Here is a 14,770-nt window from a genome sequence, read left to right as displayed (position 1 = left end):
CAGGATCACTAGATCACTTCGTCTTGTAAGTGATATACACCCCCACACCATCACGGAACCGCCGTTGTAGGATCGTATTGGCATAACGCAACGTCGATCATAGCGTTCATTTCGTCGATGCCAAGTACGTATACGAGCATCATTGCCATAAAGGCAAAAACGTGATTCGTCGGAGAAATATACATTTCTCCAATCCCTAGCGGTCCAATTTATGTGATCGCGCGCAAATTGATAACGTACTTGGCGATGTACGAGTGTGAGTCTTGGTACTTGTGCACGAACACGAGAACGAAGACCGGCTTCTCTCAAACGGTTGCGAATTGTTTGTTCGCACACATGGCGCAAATGAATGTCATTACGAATGTTTCTTGCGGTAATTATTCGTCTTTCTAATGCATAACGAACAATGGCTCGATCTTGTCTATTTGTCGTTAATCGAGAACGACCACTACCTTCACGTCTCGTGTAATTTCCCGTGTCTTGATATCGTAACCAAGCTCTACTCACTACGGACACAGATGCACCAATATCTTGCGCCACATAACGCATATTAAAACCTTGTTGCAAAAGCGCAATTATGCGTGCAACTTCTACGGCCGATAAATGTCTACGCGGCATTTTGAAAATTCCGTGTCGCTTATCACACTGCGAGAATTGCCGGCGTACTAAACAAAATTTTATTGTATTGAGCATGCAATGTTTACATATGGTCATCTTTGTCTAAAAAGAGATTTTTTTTAGACTAAGACGACTATATGTTTACAGTTCACAGGATTGGAGAAATGTATATTTCTCCGACGAATCATGTTTTTGCCTTTATGGCAATGATGCTCGTATACGTACTTGGCATCGACGAAATGAACGCTATGATCGACGTTGCGTTATGCCAATACGATCCTACAACGGCGGTTCCGTGATGGTGTGGGGGTGTATATCACTTACAAGACGAAGTGATCTAGTGATCCTGCCACCTCCGGCAATGACGGGTGTTCGTTATATCAACGATATTCTACGACCACACGTTTTGCTATTAAATCGAACCTGTCGGAACTTTATTTTTATGCAGGACAACGCTCGACCTCATACGGCGAATATAACGCGACGTTTTTTTCAACGACACGCAATTAGACTGTTAAATCATCCCGCCAATAGCCCGGACTTAAATCCAATCGAGCACATTTGGGATGAAATGGAACGACGATTAAGGCGTCGCGAGGAACAGCCGCGAAATTTAGAAGAATTGGGAGAAATTTTAACGGAAATTTGGCACAACATTCCGCAAGATCGTATTGCAAGATGTATAAATATGCGAGAACGCTTGCAAGCAGTAATTGATCAGAGAGGAGGAAATACACACTATTGAACTCTCATGCGCGCGAGCGCATACACACACAGCAGAGAGGGTTTGGAGTCATTAAATACTGCAGAAGTGACGAACTGCGGGGTCCTTATCTCTGCTGTGATACATACACACACACACACACACACACACACACACACACACACACACACACACACACGATGTGCAAAAATCCGACCGACAACCTCCACGTAGTGCACATTGGGTAATGCTAATGTCGGCGGTAGACGTCATTTTTCGGAAAAATGTACTGTAAAAAATGTATATCTTCAAAGTCTTGTAACTCGGTCAAAAAAATCGTAGAGAAAACTTTAAAAAAAGCATTTTGTAGAGAAAATGTCATACTTTATGGCACTTGCATTGGATTTGTCGAGAAAAATTTTTTTATTGAGCTACAGGCTGTTAAAAATACGTTATTTTAAGGAAAAAACAGTGTATCTTTTTTGGGGCATAGTACTAAGAAATTGAGAAAATTTTTGAAAACCATTAACAGCATGTTAAAGCTGGAACTTCGAGCTTTAAAATGGTTTTTTGATTTTTTGTCTACGATGATTTTTCACGGAGTACGGATATCATTTGTAAAAAAATGCAGGTTTAGCTTCAAAGTAGCGTAACTCGGTCAAAAAAAATCGTAGAGAAATTTTAAGAAAAGCATTTTGTAGGCAAAATGTTGTAGTTTATGAAGCTTTACTTGAATTGTTCGAAAAAAATTTGTTGGTCGAGCTGCACAGTGTCAAAAATACGAAATTTTAAGGAACAAAACAGGGTGTGCTTTTTTACTGCATAAGACAAGGAAGTTAAAAGAATTTTGAAAATCTGCTGATAGAGCGTTAAAGTTGGATCTTCAAGCTTCAAAATGCTTTTTTTATTTTTTATCTACGATGATTTTTCACCGAGTTACAGTCATTTGAAAATAGCCTAATTTTTGGTGTCTGGAAAGTGTTCCCTATTTTCTTTTGAGTAGTGTATATATATATATATATATATATATATATATATATCTATTTTAAATGTATAAATTATTCTGTTATTTCATATATATTAAATGCTATTTAGTAGATTTTCTCACTAAAATCAACTGTGAAATAGAAAGAAAATAAGTACAAGATAAAATTTTAAAAATCAAGAAATGGACTCAAAGATCGTTCACTATCTCAATTGCATCAAGTATGTTAAAAAGCATATTGGGCTTACATATGAGACAAGTTCAAATTAACAAGGATGAAGTTAAAAACAGATAGTCTATCACGCGGACACGATCATAAGTTACAACTTGCCAGATGACTGGACGATGTAAAGTTTACGAGGCAGTGCTTAGACAGCATCAGGCAGGAGTTAGTTCTACCTGGTAGTAAAAGGGGCAGTTAAAGTGTTCTGAAATATTGCCTAAAGCGCGCTTCGAAGTAAGCATATGTACTAGTCATGAGGGTTCCTAGTTTCATCCTTTTATACTATCCGCAATTACGAAGAAATTACGAGGTGCGTTTTTTAACCGAGAAAATATTTTTCGATCTTCGATATTTCCGACTGATACAGTGTTCTTTAATCAAATTACAAGTAAATTGATCAAAATATAAATATATAGAAACAAAAACACAATACTTATTTGAAAAATTTTCAGACACGCGCACTAATCACATATTCTTCGATGTCAACAATTAGAAGAGCTTTATGAATAAATCTCGTGTAAAACGTAAATATTGGAACATATTCACATTATTAATTGCTGAAGCGATAATAATAATAATAAAATTATAACATTATAATAATACATTAATAATTTATGATAAATAGTACACATATATACTATAACATTATAATAAGATCTTGTAATGAAATATAATAATTTATTACAAAATCAGCTTCAATAGTTGTTAATGTAATATCATGCATTTGTCTATACGCAATTGTAAAGAATTGAAATACTAGATTTTAAGAGATAAAAATGTATCTGAAGATTTTTTATTAGATACATAAGGTCTTCCACAATGGAAGCAGAAAAATAAAGAGAAAGTAGCGCGATGTAATCTGGGGAGTGTGGTGGTGCAATGTGGTACAGCGCTGGCGAATTTTGGTTCTCCTCTGAGAATCTTGCTCGCGTCGTAAGTATTGGATCGGAAAGATAGTGCATTAAGTCCCTGAAATATGGTCAGATGTCTATATATTCGCCGTACAAAAGCAACACGAAACACCGATTCCGCACGATTTCTCTGAGAACAGCAGAAATATTTTGTGATATTTCGAGCTGCTTTTAAAATCGTTTCTAAGAAAAAATCAAATTGTATTTCTTAAGTAAAATAATTCTTCTTAATCTCTCTAATTGCTTCTTTAAATTTATATTAGCAACATTTGACAATCAGATTAGAATCAAGTAATAAACAAATTTTGTTTAGCAATAACTTCTAAAATTATATATTTTTAACGTGATCCTCAATCTAAAAGTACATAAATTCAAAACGAGATTAAATTATTTTTTTAATTGATGAAAAGTTTGGTACAAAAACAACTGTTGTTTTGTCTATATTTTTGTAAACAGTATTAAATAATGTTGAATATTATACTATTTAGTATAAGTTCTAAATGTGTCAATTAATATTGCACGTTTGTTTCAGAAATTTTTTGATAACGTGTTTTTCATTTTGTCAGAATCCTATCCAATCAAAGTACAACAAATTTAAACCGAATACTGATACCGAAAGCAATGTCTTCAACACGCTAAAATTCTTCCGATCGAAACTTAAACACTTATTGTAATGGACACGTGCGTTCGCAAATCTGAAGCGTGATTCGTAAATTCGTAACGTTTGCGCAATATTTGCGGACGGTTAATTGAATTAGATAGCCGAGGGCAATGTGTTCTTCGGAACGGCAATTAAACGTTCACGGCCGAGCTTGACCGTGCGATATTACATAAGATTTAATAGCATTCTTATGCGTCGTATGTCGGAAGATCACGCGCACAACAGCTTGAAACCCTGACCTGGAACGGATTTCTCCCATAAATCCATCGCCTTTCTTCCGGCCAATGATCTCGCATTGCGAAATCGCTGTGCTGCCAGACAGTATGTAGATGTAATCATCAGTTTACAGGGGCATAAGATAATAAGAAATTGTTTTATATTTATTGGGACATTAGGAGATGCAGTGACTTTTCGCGTGCACACAAAATTAGTTGCAAATTCTAGTACAAAATATATCAATTACATATATATTTAATAATTTTTGTAAACAATAGTTAAGATCAGAATGTTGCAATTTTATGGTACTGTCTGATCTCGAATCAGAGCATCGTTTGTACAAGTTGTGACACGTATGTGTGTGTTTTTGTGATATTTATTTATAATAATGTCCCGCTTGACTCATTGTCGTTCAGTTTAAGATGTGTTACTGCTAGTTCGTGCAAACAGATATTTATAAAACGTGAAAACGGCCGGTCGCGAGGTATGCCCAGCCGAATATCCTGGGAATAGATCTCGAAACCTAGTTATACGATTTATTCCGAGCCGAGTTCGCCAACTGTTCGTAAGTAAGTCTTTGCTTTTTGGAACAAACGATTTCGCATCTCTTTTTGTTGAAAAGCATCCCTAGTATTACATGTGAAAATGTTAAAAAACAAATTTTAGTAAAAATTGCGAGTACCATGGATTATATTAAGCCAATGTATAAAATTTGCACAAAAATTTAATCTGAACATGTAATTAAAAAGCAATTTTTTTTTAAAGCTGCAATTGATACAAGTTTTAATAACTCTTATTAAGAGTTACAAAACACAGACGTTTCAACATATTGCAAGGCAATTTATCTATCTTCAATTGACTTCCCCAGTCGTTTTGCGTGTAACGGCGAATTAAACGATCGTGTGTGCAACACGTAAACTCTATTCTTAAACGCAGAACACGTGAGTCATCGGTTTTCGAAATCTACGGGTGACACAAGCTCATTAATTTAATCAGCGTTGCAAGCAATTTTAAGGAAAGAAAATTTTTGCCAAAAGTCGTGAATATTTTAGAAAGCTTAATTACACCGCTATTATACAAAATTACAATTTTTGGATTTTTCATATTATTATTTTTAAAAATAAGAATACACTATTATGAAAAGTAATTTTCTATTCATTATTACATTAAAATACATTGTGTGAATAGACATAAAATCATCCATTAAAATATTTATTTCTGTTTATTCCAAACGCCATAAATAGTTATGAAAAGTTTAAAAAAAAATAAAAAGTAAAATAATATTTTAAAGAAATAATTTAAAAATATTTGGCATTTATTAATATTAATATATATCATATATTTTTAATAAATATTATTTTTAATAAATATTATTAAAAATATATAAATAAAAACTAATTCAAATATAATTACAGAAAAATTATGTAATGAATAACTCAGTCAGTATAATTCAAATATGAAATTTGGTGGTTCGATAAATAAAGAACCTCGACACAAGTTAACAATTTAATAATCGTGATTAATTTATATCATAAATATTAATTTATATCACAATTCGAGCTAATACACGTTGCTGGGCTGTCGTTAATAACATTAATGTCACTACTCGCTTGATGCACGTTAGCCAGCGACGACATTAATGAGGCGATTTATTAGCATAGTTTGCACTGCAGGTTGGGTAAATTGCAGGATTCCAGCAAGGCTAATCACTGTTGTCATGCAAAATACCTGTTACCTTAAGCAAAAGTGACAATGCAAATCATCATTGCATTGTTGCAACATAACCAGCTGTCTCAGATGCAATTATCTTATATTACATGAAAAAGCTTTTACAATGTACGACGAAAAGTATTATATAAAATTCTTTCTAGTCTTTATTGATAAGATGGACATAACGCTATTTGTCATTTCTACATTGATTAAGCAATACTAAAAATACATTCCTGTTTTTTGTGGAGCAACTTTTATAATGATATTAGAAACCGTTTGAAATTTTAATGGCAATATTCATATATGATATGAGTAAGAAGTTAAATCTTGCATGCAAATTCACGATGTACTAATGCCAAAGGAGGGTGTACCTCGAATAAGTATACACGTGTGTGTATACACTTTAATGATCTTGGGGTCCGATACGTAGGAAGCTGATTACTCATCGCGACGTCTATACTGAGCGTTTAGCGACTTATTGTGCCTGGTTATTGAACCCTTGGGAGAGTACTCATATCCCTCTCTTAGTTACCCACACTTTCCGCTCCACCGTCCACAGCTCTTCTCATAGCATCTCCTTCCCACCTCAACTGTTATATTCGCAGATACATGTATACCTTCCATTATAATTATATACACCCGGTATACTGGTACCTATGCGCATTCAAACAGGTTACATAAGATTCTGTGAAAGGATAGAAAAAGAAACATATAGAGAGAAACAGAGAGAGAGAGAGAGAGAGAGGGTAAGCGAAAAGGAAGAAGGGAAAGACAGGAAGAATGTGAGGGCGCGTGAGGGAAATGCGATGACGAAGTTTATTAGGTAAGGTCCATCGGGATCGCCTTTCAGTTAAGTACGCCGTGCACGGAATGGAGATAAGTTTCGACGTTCCGATAGTGTACCATCTACTTTCTCCGGTGGCTGATTAATTTCCTTGGAAAAACAGATCGTAAGGTCTATTTTCCATAGAATAAACACAGTTGGAAACAGATCTTATATTATCTTGTTTACATGAACATAAAAATAAGACAGACTAAACTTTTTAAGTAAGTAGCCGTTATGTAGATGGAATTATATCGAAATGATAAACATTTTCAAAAAACATTTCTGATATATATAAAGGAAAGTCGCCAGTTCTCTCTCTGGCATCTACAGGACCGTGTCTGAATTCTGCTATTAGCTGTCTGCTGTGCCAGTTTTGGAGTCTAATTTCTCAGACGCTCTTTCTGAGTTATAAAAGCATTAATTACATTGGACCTCAAAATAAAAGTTATGTCATGTTCTGTAAAATAAACTAGCTGATTTTTATAGATTTTTGAGTACTAAAAACAAATCCGTTTAAATTTGTGCATCACATCAGAATTTTGTATAATTTAAATAAATCAAAAAATATTTTTGATATTTTTGATCATATTCATGACTTATTTGCGGCATAACCAAATTTTCTTTCGTAAATCCGTAATACGTAATGTACGTAATTATTAGCTATTGTCTGTAACATTTTTCAAAATAACCATTTGCTTCACTTTTAAATGGATTCGGTTTTCCGTCGTTTTTAAATACGGGTGGTATGACACACTTTATATATTTATATGTTAAGTATGTGCATTACCATATATTTTGGGCTTTAGGCTGTTTCCTATCAAAATACATAAGAAACTGCTACACCATCTGATAGAAGACACTTTTTAGTTTGTATACATGTTTATAAAGTTCCATTTCTAGCTTTAAGAAATGTTATTCGATATCAAAATAACAAGCCAATTTTGGCTTTTAAATCTTCTTAGTTAAAAACTTATAAAGAAATATTCTTTGAAATACGTTCTCAAAAATTGAAAAAAAAAAATTAATATTAAAAGTTATTAATATGATAAATACAAAGTACTTACTAGATAATTATGGTTTATATAGTTTGGTTGCAGAAAATTCTTTATTAATTTAAAATCTCTAAAATAAAATACTACGTCAAGCAAGCGATTTATGTAATATTCAAAAAAAGGACTTGTATCGTTTTTCCGGAGGCCTCTTCAATTTGTTATCGCACGAAACCCTCCCCGCCTCTTTATGTGCGAGACACGGATGACCGCCTAGGATGCGGCTACGCAAATTAATTTCGCGAGCGCGCAAGGCGCAACAGCCTGCGTGAGAAATATCGCGAATACGCATGAGGCGGTATCTCTTACGCGTGGGCGATCAGTTGCCATGCATTACCACAAAGATAAACGGTTCGTTACCCACGCGAAAGCTGGCTACCTTCCTTCTATCTGCTCCTTTTTCTGCATCTATTATACAAGTTACATAAATTTGATCGAAATGTGTCTACTTGACTGCATTATTATTTTCTGATGCGACTGCAGATGCCAGGTCTACGCAATTTCATGGAAACCAACTTACTACATTTATAGTTCCTTCTACTTCATCGATTTTCGTGTGTCAGCTTCAGATTAACTGTGCGAGATAATTATTGCGAAAGCAGTTCTCACGGATGATTTTCCCGTGATCTAAATCAACCGCCGTGGGTGGCGCGAAATTGCTTGTCGTCGTTTGCTATTGTAATGACAAGCGATTCGCCATAGAGAGCGCAGCTGGGCACGACCATATAATTTAACGCTTTACGAGCGATCGCCAATCACGATCAGCAGATCCGAAAACAATGCGTAAATTTATAGAAACCGTAAACAAAAGAAAATTGTTAGAATTTCAAAGAATTATTAAATTATTATCAGTCTTTCTAAATCTTATCGTTATCGTTTTTTACAAATCTATCATTGAAAATACCTCTATGAACTATTCGCTGCATTGAATGAAAAAGATTCAGAGGTAAAAAGTTAAAAGTTAAATTCTATTGTGTTAGAATAGTTTGGAAAAACAAATTCTTTTGTTTAAAAGCAGCAGAATGCATGTCATGATTTAAGATCTTGTCTTCTCAAAGCTTGTAATGTTTTTTCTATTTTTATATTGATAAAAAATATCAATCGATAACGCATCTATATCTCAATTACATTAATCTATGTAAACTATCACTTTGTATTTGATGAATGAGATGACTTATCTAAACTTGATGATAGCACAATCTATACATATCACGGAAAACATAAATAATGCTCATGTATCATAATTTAAAAAAGTGCAATTCATCATTATTATTAGTGTTATCATTTTATCTCAATACTCGAATGATAAGTAATTGTAAATAATATTATAAACAAGCATTTATCCTGAATTGTTTCTATTAAATCCGGTTCAAATAAACCACAATTTATACGATGCATTCTTCGATTTGACCAACATTATATTTACAACAGGAAAAGCCAGTTTTCATTTAGTTCCGCCGTACACAAGCGTGTCTGTGACTTATATGAACTTAAAGGCGTACGTGTGTATGCTGCAGAGAAAGAAAAATCGAACCACACGTGAGACGGACAAGCGGAGAAAGGGACGAGAGTGCGGTAAACGTATGATGTCATTTTGCGGTTCGCGGAAATTCCGGAGTTTCAAATATTGGAACGCATATCTCTCTGCGGGCAAACATTTATTTAACTCCCGTCCCTTCCCTCGACGTCGACTCCCCAAATCGTGTCCGAGCGATTCCAATCCTCTTGCTCCCTCGCCTTTCCTCTCATTCAACTGCCCCGCGTTTATTCGACGTTTCGCGCGAAACGTGCCTTTGAACGCGCGACGACTGGCGAAATGCAATCCGATTGGAAGGCGGCGCATCGAGTGCATACTGACGTAGTGGTGCCGATTAATGGACTGAAAGCGATCTTGTTTCCAACGTGCGTGTGTATGAGACCATTTCAGTTTTGACTGATCGCCGTGAAAATGAAGGTTGCGACCACGTAGCATATAATACTCCACGCAGCGAAGAAAACCGATTGATTCTGATTCAAAATTGACTCTAAATTTTTATTTAAATATTTAATATCTATCTAACTAAAAGTGCGATCAAATGGTTTAAAAGTGACGCTACAAGTGCTTTAAAGCATTCTTTGATTGCTTGATTTATAAAATTCTTTGTTTCGATAGATCAATCAAATGCTTCAAAGCATTTGCAGCGAATTAACCGCGCACTTTTAAATTGTTTTAATAAGAAATAAATATCAATTATATTCTATATAACTAGATATGCATAAAATAATATCTTCTAGCATTTTTGCTATAGTTAAAATTAATTAAAAATAATTATTACAAGTTACAAATATAAATGAAAAAAAAAAATTTCATTATTTAGAAATAAATCAATAATTATGAATTCGTATTACATAAGATTCTTTCTCAGTTAACGTAAAAATCAGAGTTCGATTGTGTACGAATAATCCATATGAAAATATGTTTAATATTTGAGGCCTTTCTGCCTAGAAATGTAATAGCCTTATTACATTATTATTGGAACAATTATTCTTTTTTTTATCTTATCTTTCGATGTTCGAGATAAGAATTGACAAGTACATTTTTAATGGACCGCAAGATATCTCTTTGTGTGGGAAGAAAAGACGATGAAAGGAAAAATAATACGCGCTTCCGCGTTTCTCGGTGCCATTGTTCGCCATCACATATTTGATGTGGGTGAGCAATTGCGTAGGTTCGAGTGGAACGGAAAGTCACCGAAAAGACACGGAGATCTCGAAGCTCTCAAAGGGGAACTAAATTTAACACATGCCTCGCCCTCCCTAGGGAGTTTACCTGCGTTAATACACAACGAGCACGGTTAGCCTTCACGGCATTAACGTGAATTCGATACGCAAACCGCAAATATACTGCTGCAACCGCCGTGCATTCTCAACAACGGAAACCAGCGCCTGGTTTCTCGTATATTCCACGGTGGAATATCTCGCCGCTAAACATACACAAACAGAATACTTTAAAATGTCCGAAAGCGCATACAATCTGCCTAATAAGAGCGTGAGTGGCCTAACTTCAAAACCGTTTATTATAATAAAAAAATAAAAAAATGTACTAACACTATTGGATTAGTATTACAACGTTTTCATATTAGCAAGTCGTCCACTTACTATCATTGCACACCTCTGAGACACTTTTTTCACTAAATTGATTGTATTTGCTAATATAAAAATTTTTATATAGAACAAATCTGTTATTAACTTCCATACTTTTGTTCCAGAAAGATTTTGTTTTATATATGTCCACAATTTCTATAGGATTTGTTTTGAAATATTTTAAGTCTTTTCTGATGCGTGCAGAGAAACACGATTTTGAATCGTTTTACTATATAATAGTAAAACGATTCAAAAGCGGCACTCAATAAATTTTCTTCTTATAAAGATCGGACGACAAATAAATCTCTTATTTAAAATACGTCGTAGACGGAGTACCGCAATTTGCTCTTCCACCAGAATTTTCAGTTTATCGCTTTCCAAACAAAAGTTATTCCGCTCACGTTCTTATTACAGTCAGGCTGTACTTGATATTTTAATTGCTTATTGTCAGGATTAGAAGCAATTCATCTCGAAATTATTATTCTGGGAAAATAAATTCTGCTACTGGTGAATTTAACAATCGCGAAACCATTAAATAATAATAATAATTGAATAACTTTTCTTACATTTTATTTGGTCGTTGCAATTTTTACAGTACGTTATTTAAACCGACTAAAAGAAAAATATAAAACGCAACTTTATTTTAAATTTATTACATGATTTAATAAAATAAATTACATTCCGTTGCAGTATTTCAATTAAAAACTTTTCCTTTGCAAGCAAAAACACTTTAACGATCGTTCGTAAAATGACTATACGCAAGCTATTCCTCTGTTTTATCACGACAGCTTGCATTTAAATTATATCTGCAAATAATTCTTTACGTTGGATGCACTATTTAGAAGAAAATTACCGCGTTCAACGAGCACTCGGAGATCACAAACTAGGCGTGCTAATTACGCGACTCTTTCGTAAAGACGTTTTGAGCGATTTTTTTCAACGTATTTGCCGTATTACTTCGTGGTGGGTTTTCATTTAACGAGAGGCAGACTAGCCAAAGTACCATTGGCTTTCCTTTCAAGACGTGTCGCGAATCTCCCCGCTGCGATTGTACCGAGGGAAACCACGCTACCCTCTTCTCATCTAAATATCCTTCATTATTCCGACGATTCTACATTCTACTGCTGTCCACTACGACTCCACTATTGTCCACTATGTGATTATATGGGGGGGTCCAACCGCGAGAGGCTCGTAAAGAGACAGGGTCTATCCCGACAGGACCAACTTCAGGTGGCATGCAAGAAGACAACTATCACTGGGTGCAATTAAGCCGGCACAAATGGCCTCTATCATTACGCGCAGTTGAAATAAATTACGAAACTCCTTTCTAGTGCAAAAGTCAAAAATATATATCTATATACCGCAAATTTAAAATACTTCGAAAAGAATCGTAAAATTTCTAACAGTAAAAATGAAATTTCAGGATTATAAGCGCAAGTTGTAAATTACCTTTTTTTAAAATTTTGCTTATAGCATACGATCCATAGTAATAAAATTATTTTTCAGCGATTTTTTAATGTGCAACAATAATTACTGGCGATAAATATATTATTGGCAACACTTACCTTTCACCTTCATGAAAGCCCTCAAACTCTTCCTGCTGCTCGTTGATGGAAGCCTCGAGGTCCAGGTAAGCGCCATAATCGCCACCCTTGTACAGCTGGAGCGCCGTGTCATCGAGCTGCAACACAGGTAGCAAGATACATTGAGAAACGCGTCTGTTTTGCGTGCACGCAGCTAGCTGCGGTGGTAATCGCGCCACGGAAATTATTACCGCGCCGATGGCGATCGTTAGCTGGTTTTCGCGTAACCGCCGTCCATTTAAGTGCCGCATCCGCGGCGGAATGAAGTCGACAAAACGCAAACTCTTCTACGAGCTCGCGACTTTTATTACAAGCACGCGCGAAAATTGTACCGGTAAAGAGGAAAATCTCCCTAACAAATCCTTAAATTTTTTGTAAAATATAAAAAACTCACAATAAGTATGTATATATGCAATTAAAAAAAATATATATATAATATTTTAGCAAAACTTTCACCTGTTTAAATAATATAATTGCTTAAGTGAGAGAAAAATTAACAATTTCTATCAGATTGCGACACACACATATGGGTACTTTTATTTATGCAATTTATGTAATACAATTATATGTATATAATTACCTAGTAATATAATCATATATTATTTTATATAATACATAATATAAGAGAGATTTATAATTTATATAATTATATGTAATTATTTATTACTGTTCTATGTAACACAATTTGCATTGACACTACAAATTTAGATACAATTTCGTCAATTTTTATTTTAAAATTGGCATATTATCTAATTTGGAGCCTGTTTTCTGCATTTTTGTTTAGCTGTTTTATTAATTTAATAATTGTTTAGTTAATATAAATATAATAATTGCATAATTAGTCCGTTATTATAATTATTAAATTAAATAATTGTATACTTTATTAATTATTATAAATATTTATTAAATAAGAGAATCTCTTTGTGGAGGAAAGAAGATGCGCGCGTAGCGCACGCTGCGTTATTTTCTAGTGTAAATAAAATATTATTATACATTATATACAAAAATTATCTTAATTCTGTACATTTTTTCATGTTACTTTAACAAAAAATTAAATAATTTTTATACAAGTTATGAATAACATAAAAGATACTTTTGTTGAAAACAAGATTTCTCAGAAAGAAAATGTCCCTCTTAAATCGCATGTTCCATTTGATTGTGCAATAAAGTCCAATGCATTTACTAATCAGAATAAACGATTTCTTTCATTGAAAGATTAAGGTTTTCGGAGAAACAGTTCAATGTACGTGTATGAGTATTACGGGTCAACAATCCGGGCTAATGCGGGCTAATCTGCTAAATTTATCTGCGGATCAGTTGGTCCACATACGCCATTCCCATATGCGAGAGATGATAATCGCTTGGTTTAGAATCAGGTGATTCTCACTAAATATAAGCTCCTCGCTTATGTATCATCTTAAAATATCAGACCTCGAAATAAAATCCAGCGAAATAAAAATCTGTGTACTCCTATATATTATAAAAATGCGCGCATAAATTATCATGTAATAAACTTCTTTATTTTTTTTTAAATAATAAAGGCTTCAATATGTTTTGTTTATTCCTAAGGAGTATAAAAAAAAATAAAAGTAAAAAAATGTTTAACTCTATTTAGCAGTGGAACCAATTGTTCGTTTAATTCTATTCTCTTCTAGTCTCGTATCTTTGGAAATTTGCCATTCTATTTGTAACCATAAAAAAAAAATTACAGTAATGAAAAAGATTGAGCTTGCAGAAGCAACAAGTTGGCGTATCCTTGATTTTGACGATGCGACGCGTGTCGCGCATGAAGAAACGAAGAATCACAGGAACATCGACAAGAAGCTGCCGTACTAGTGGAAGTTCGCGACCCGATCAAATCAAATTTTTTACGGATCTCGAATTTCCCAGACCACGATCCTCCGTCGACCTTGTTAAATCTTTCGCCGCGCCGGCGAGGAGGCCGTAAAAATGTAACAGCCGGACGATCGCAGCGACTGACATAAATCCCGCGCGATCACGCGTCCCCCCTTAATAGCCGAACGAGCCGAATCGACCGACGATAAATTGTCGGAGGTAAGTAACCCCGATGAGAACGACGACTTTCTTCCGGCGCGTTCTTTTTTTAGGTCGCTTCCTTATTTCACGAGATTAAGATCCGCCAGGTCCAGCGCGGCACGTTG

At 34.6% G+C, this 14,770-nt stretch overlaps 1 protein-coding gene across 2 annotated transcripts in view; it reads right to left on the bottom strand.

Moving 5' to 3' along the window:
* LOC105193387 (FH1/FH2 domain-containing protein 3) overlaps positions 1-14,770 on the bottom strand; it is a 157,761-nt gene that overhangs the window by 99,379 nt on the left and 43,612 nt on the right. For both annotated transcript variants that reach the window (XM_026134910.2, XM_026134911.2), the window contains exon 2: positions 12,591-12,706. In XM_026134910.2, coding sequence (XP_025990695.1) covers positions 12,591-12,706 — 116 coding nt within the window. The remainder of the gene's footprint in view (positions 1-12,590; positions 12,707-14,770) is intronic.

Source organism: Solenopsis invicta, chromosome 1 (genome assembly GCF_016802725.1).
Source record: "Solenopsis invicta isolate M01_SB chromosome 1, UNIL_Sinv_3.0, whole genome shotgun sequence".
In the NCBI taxonomy this organism is placed as follows: Eukaryota; Metazoa; Arthropoda; class Insecta; order Hymenoptera; family Formicidae; genus Solenopsis; species Solenopsis invicta.
This window is presented reverse-complemented; position numbering and strand designations above follow the sequence as displayed.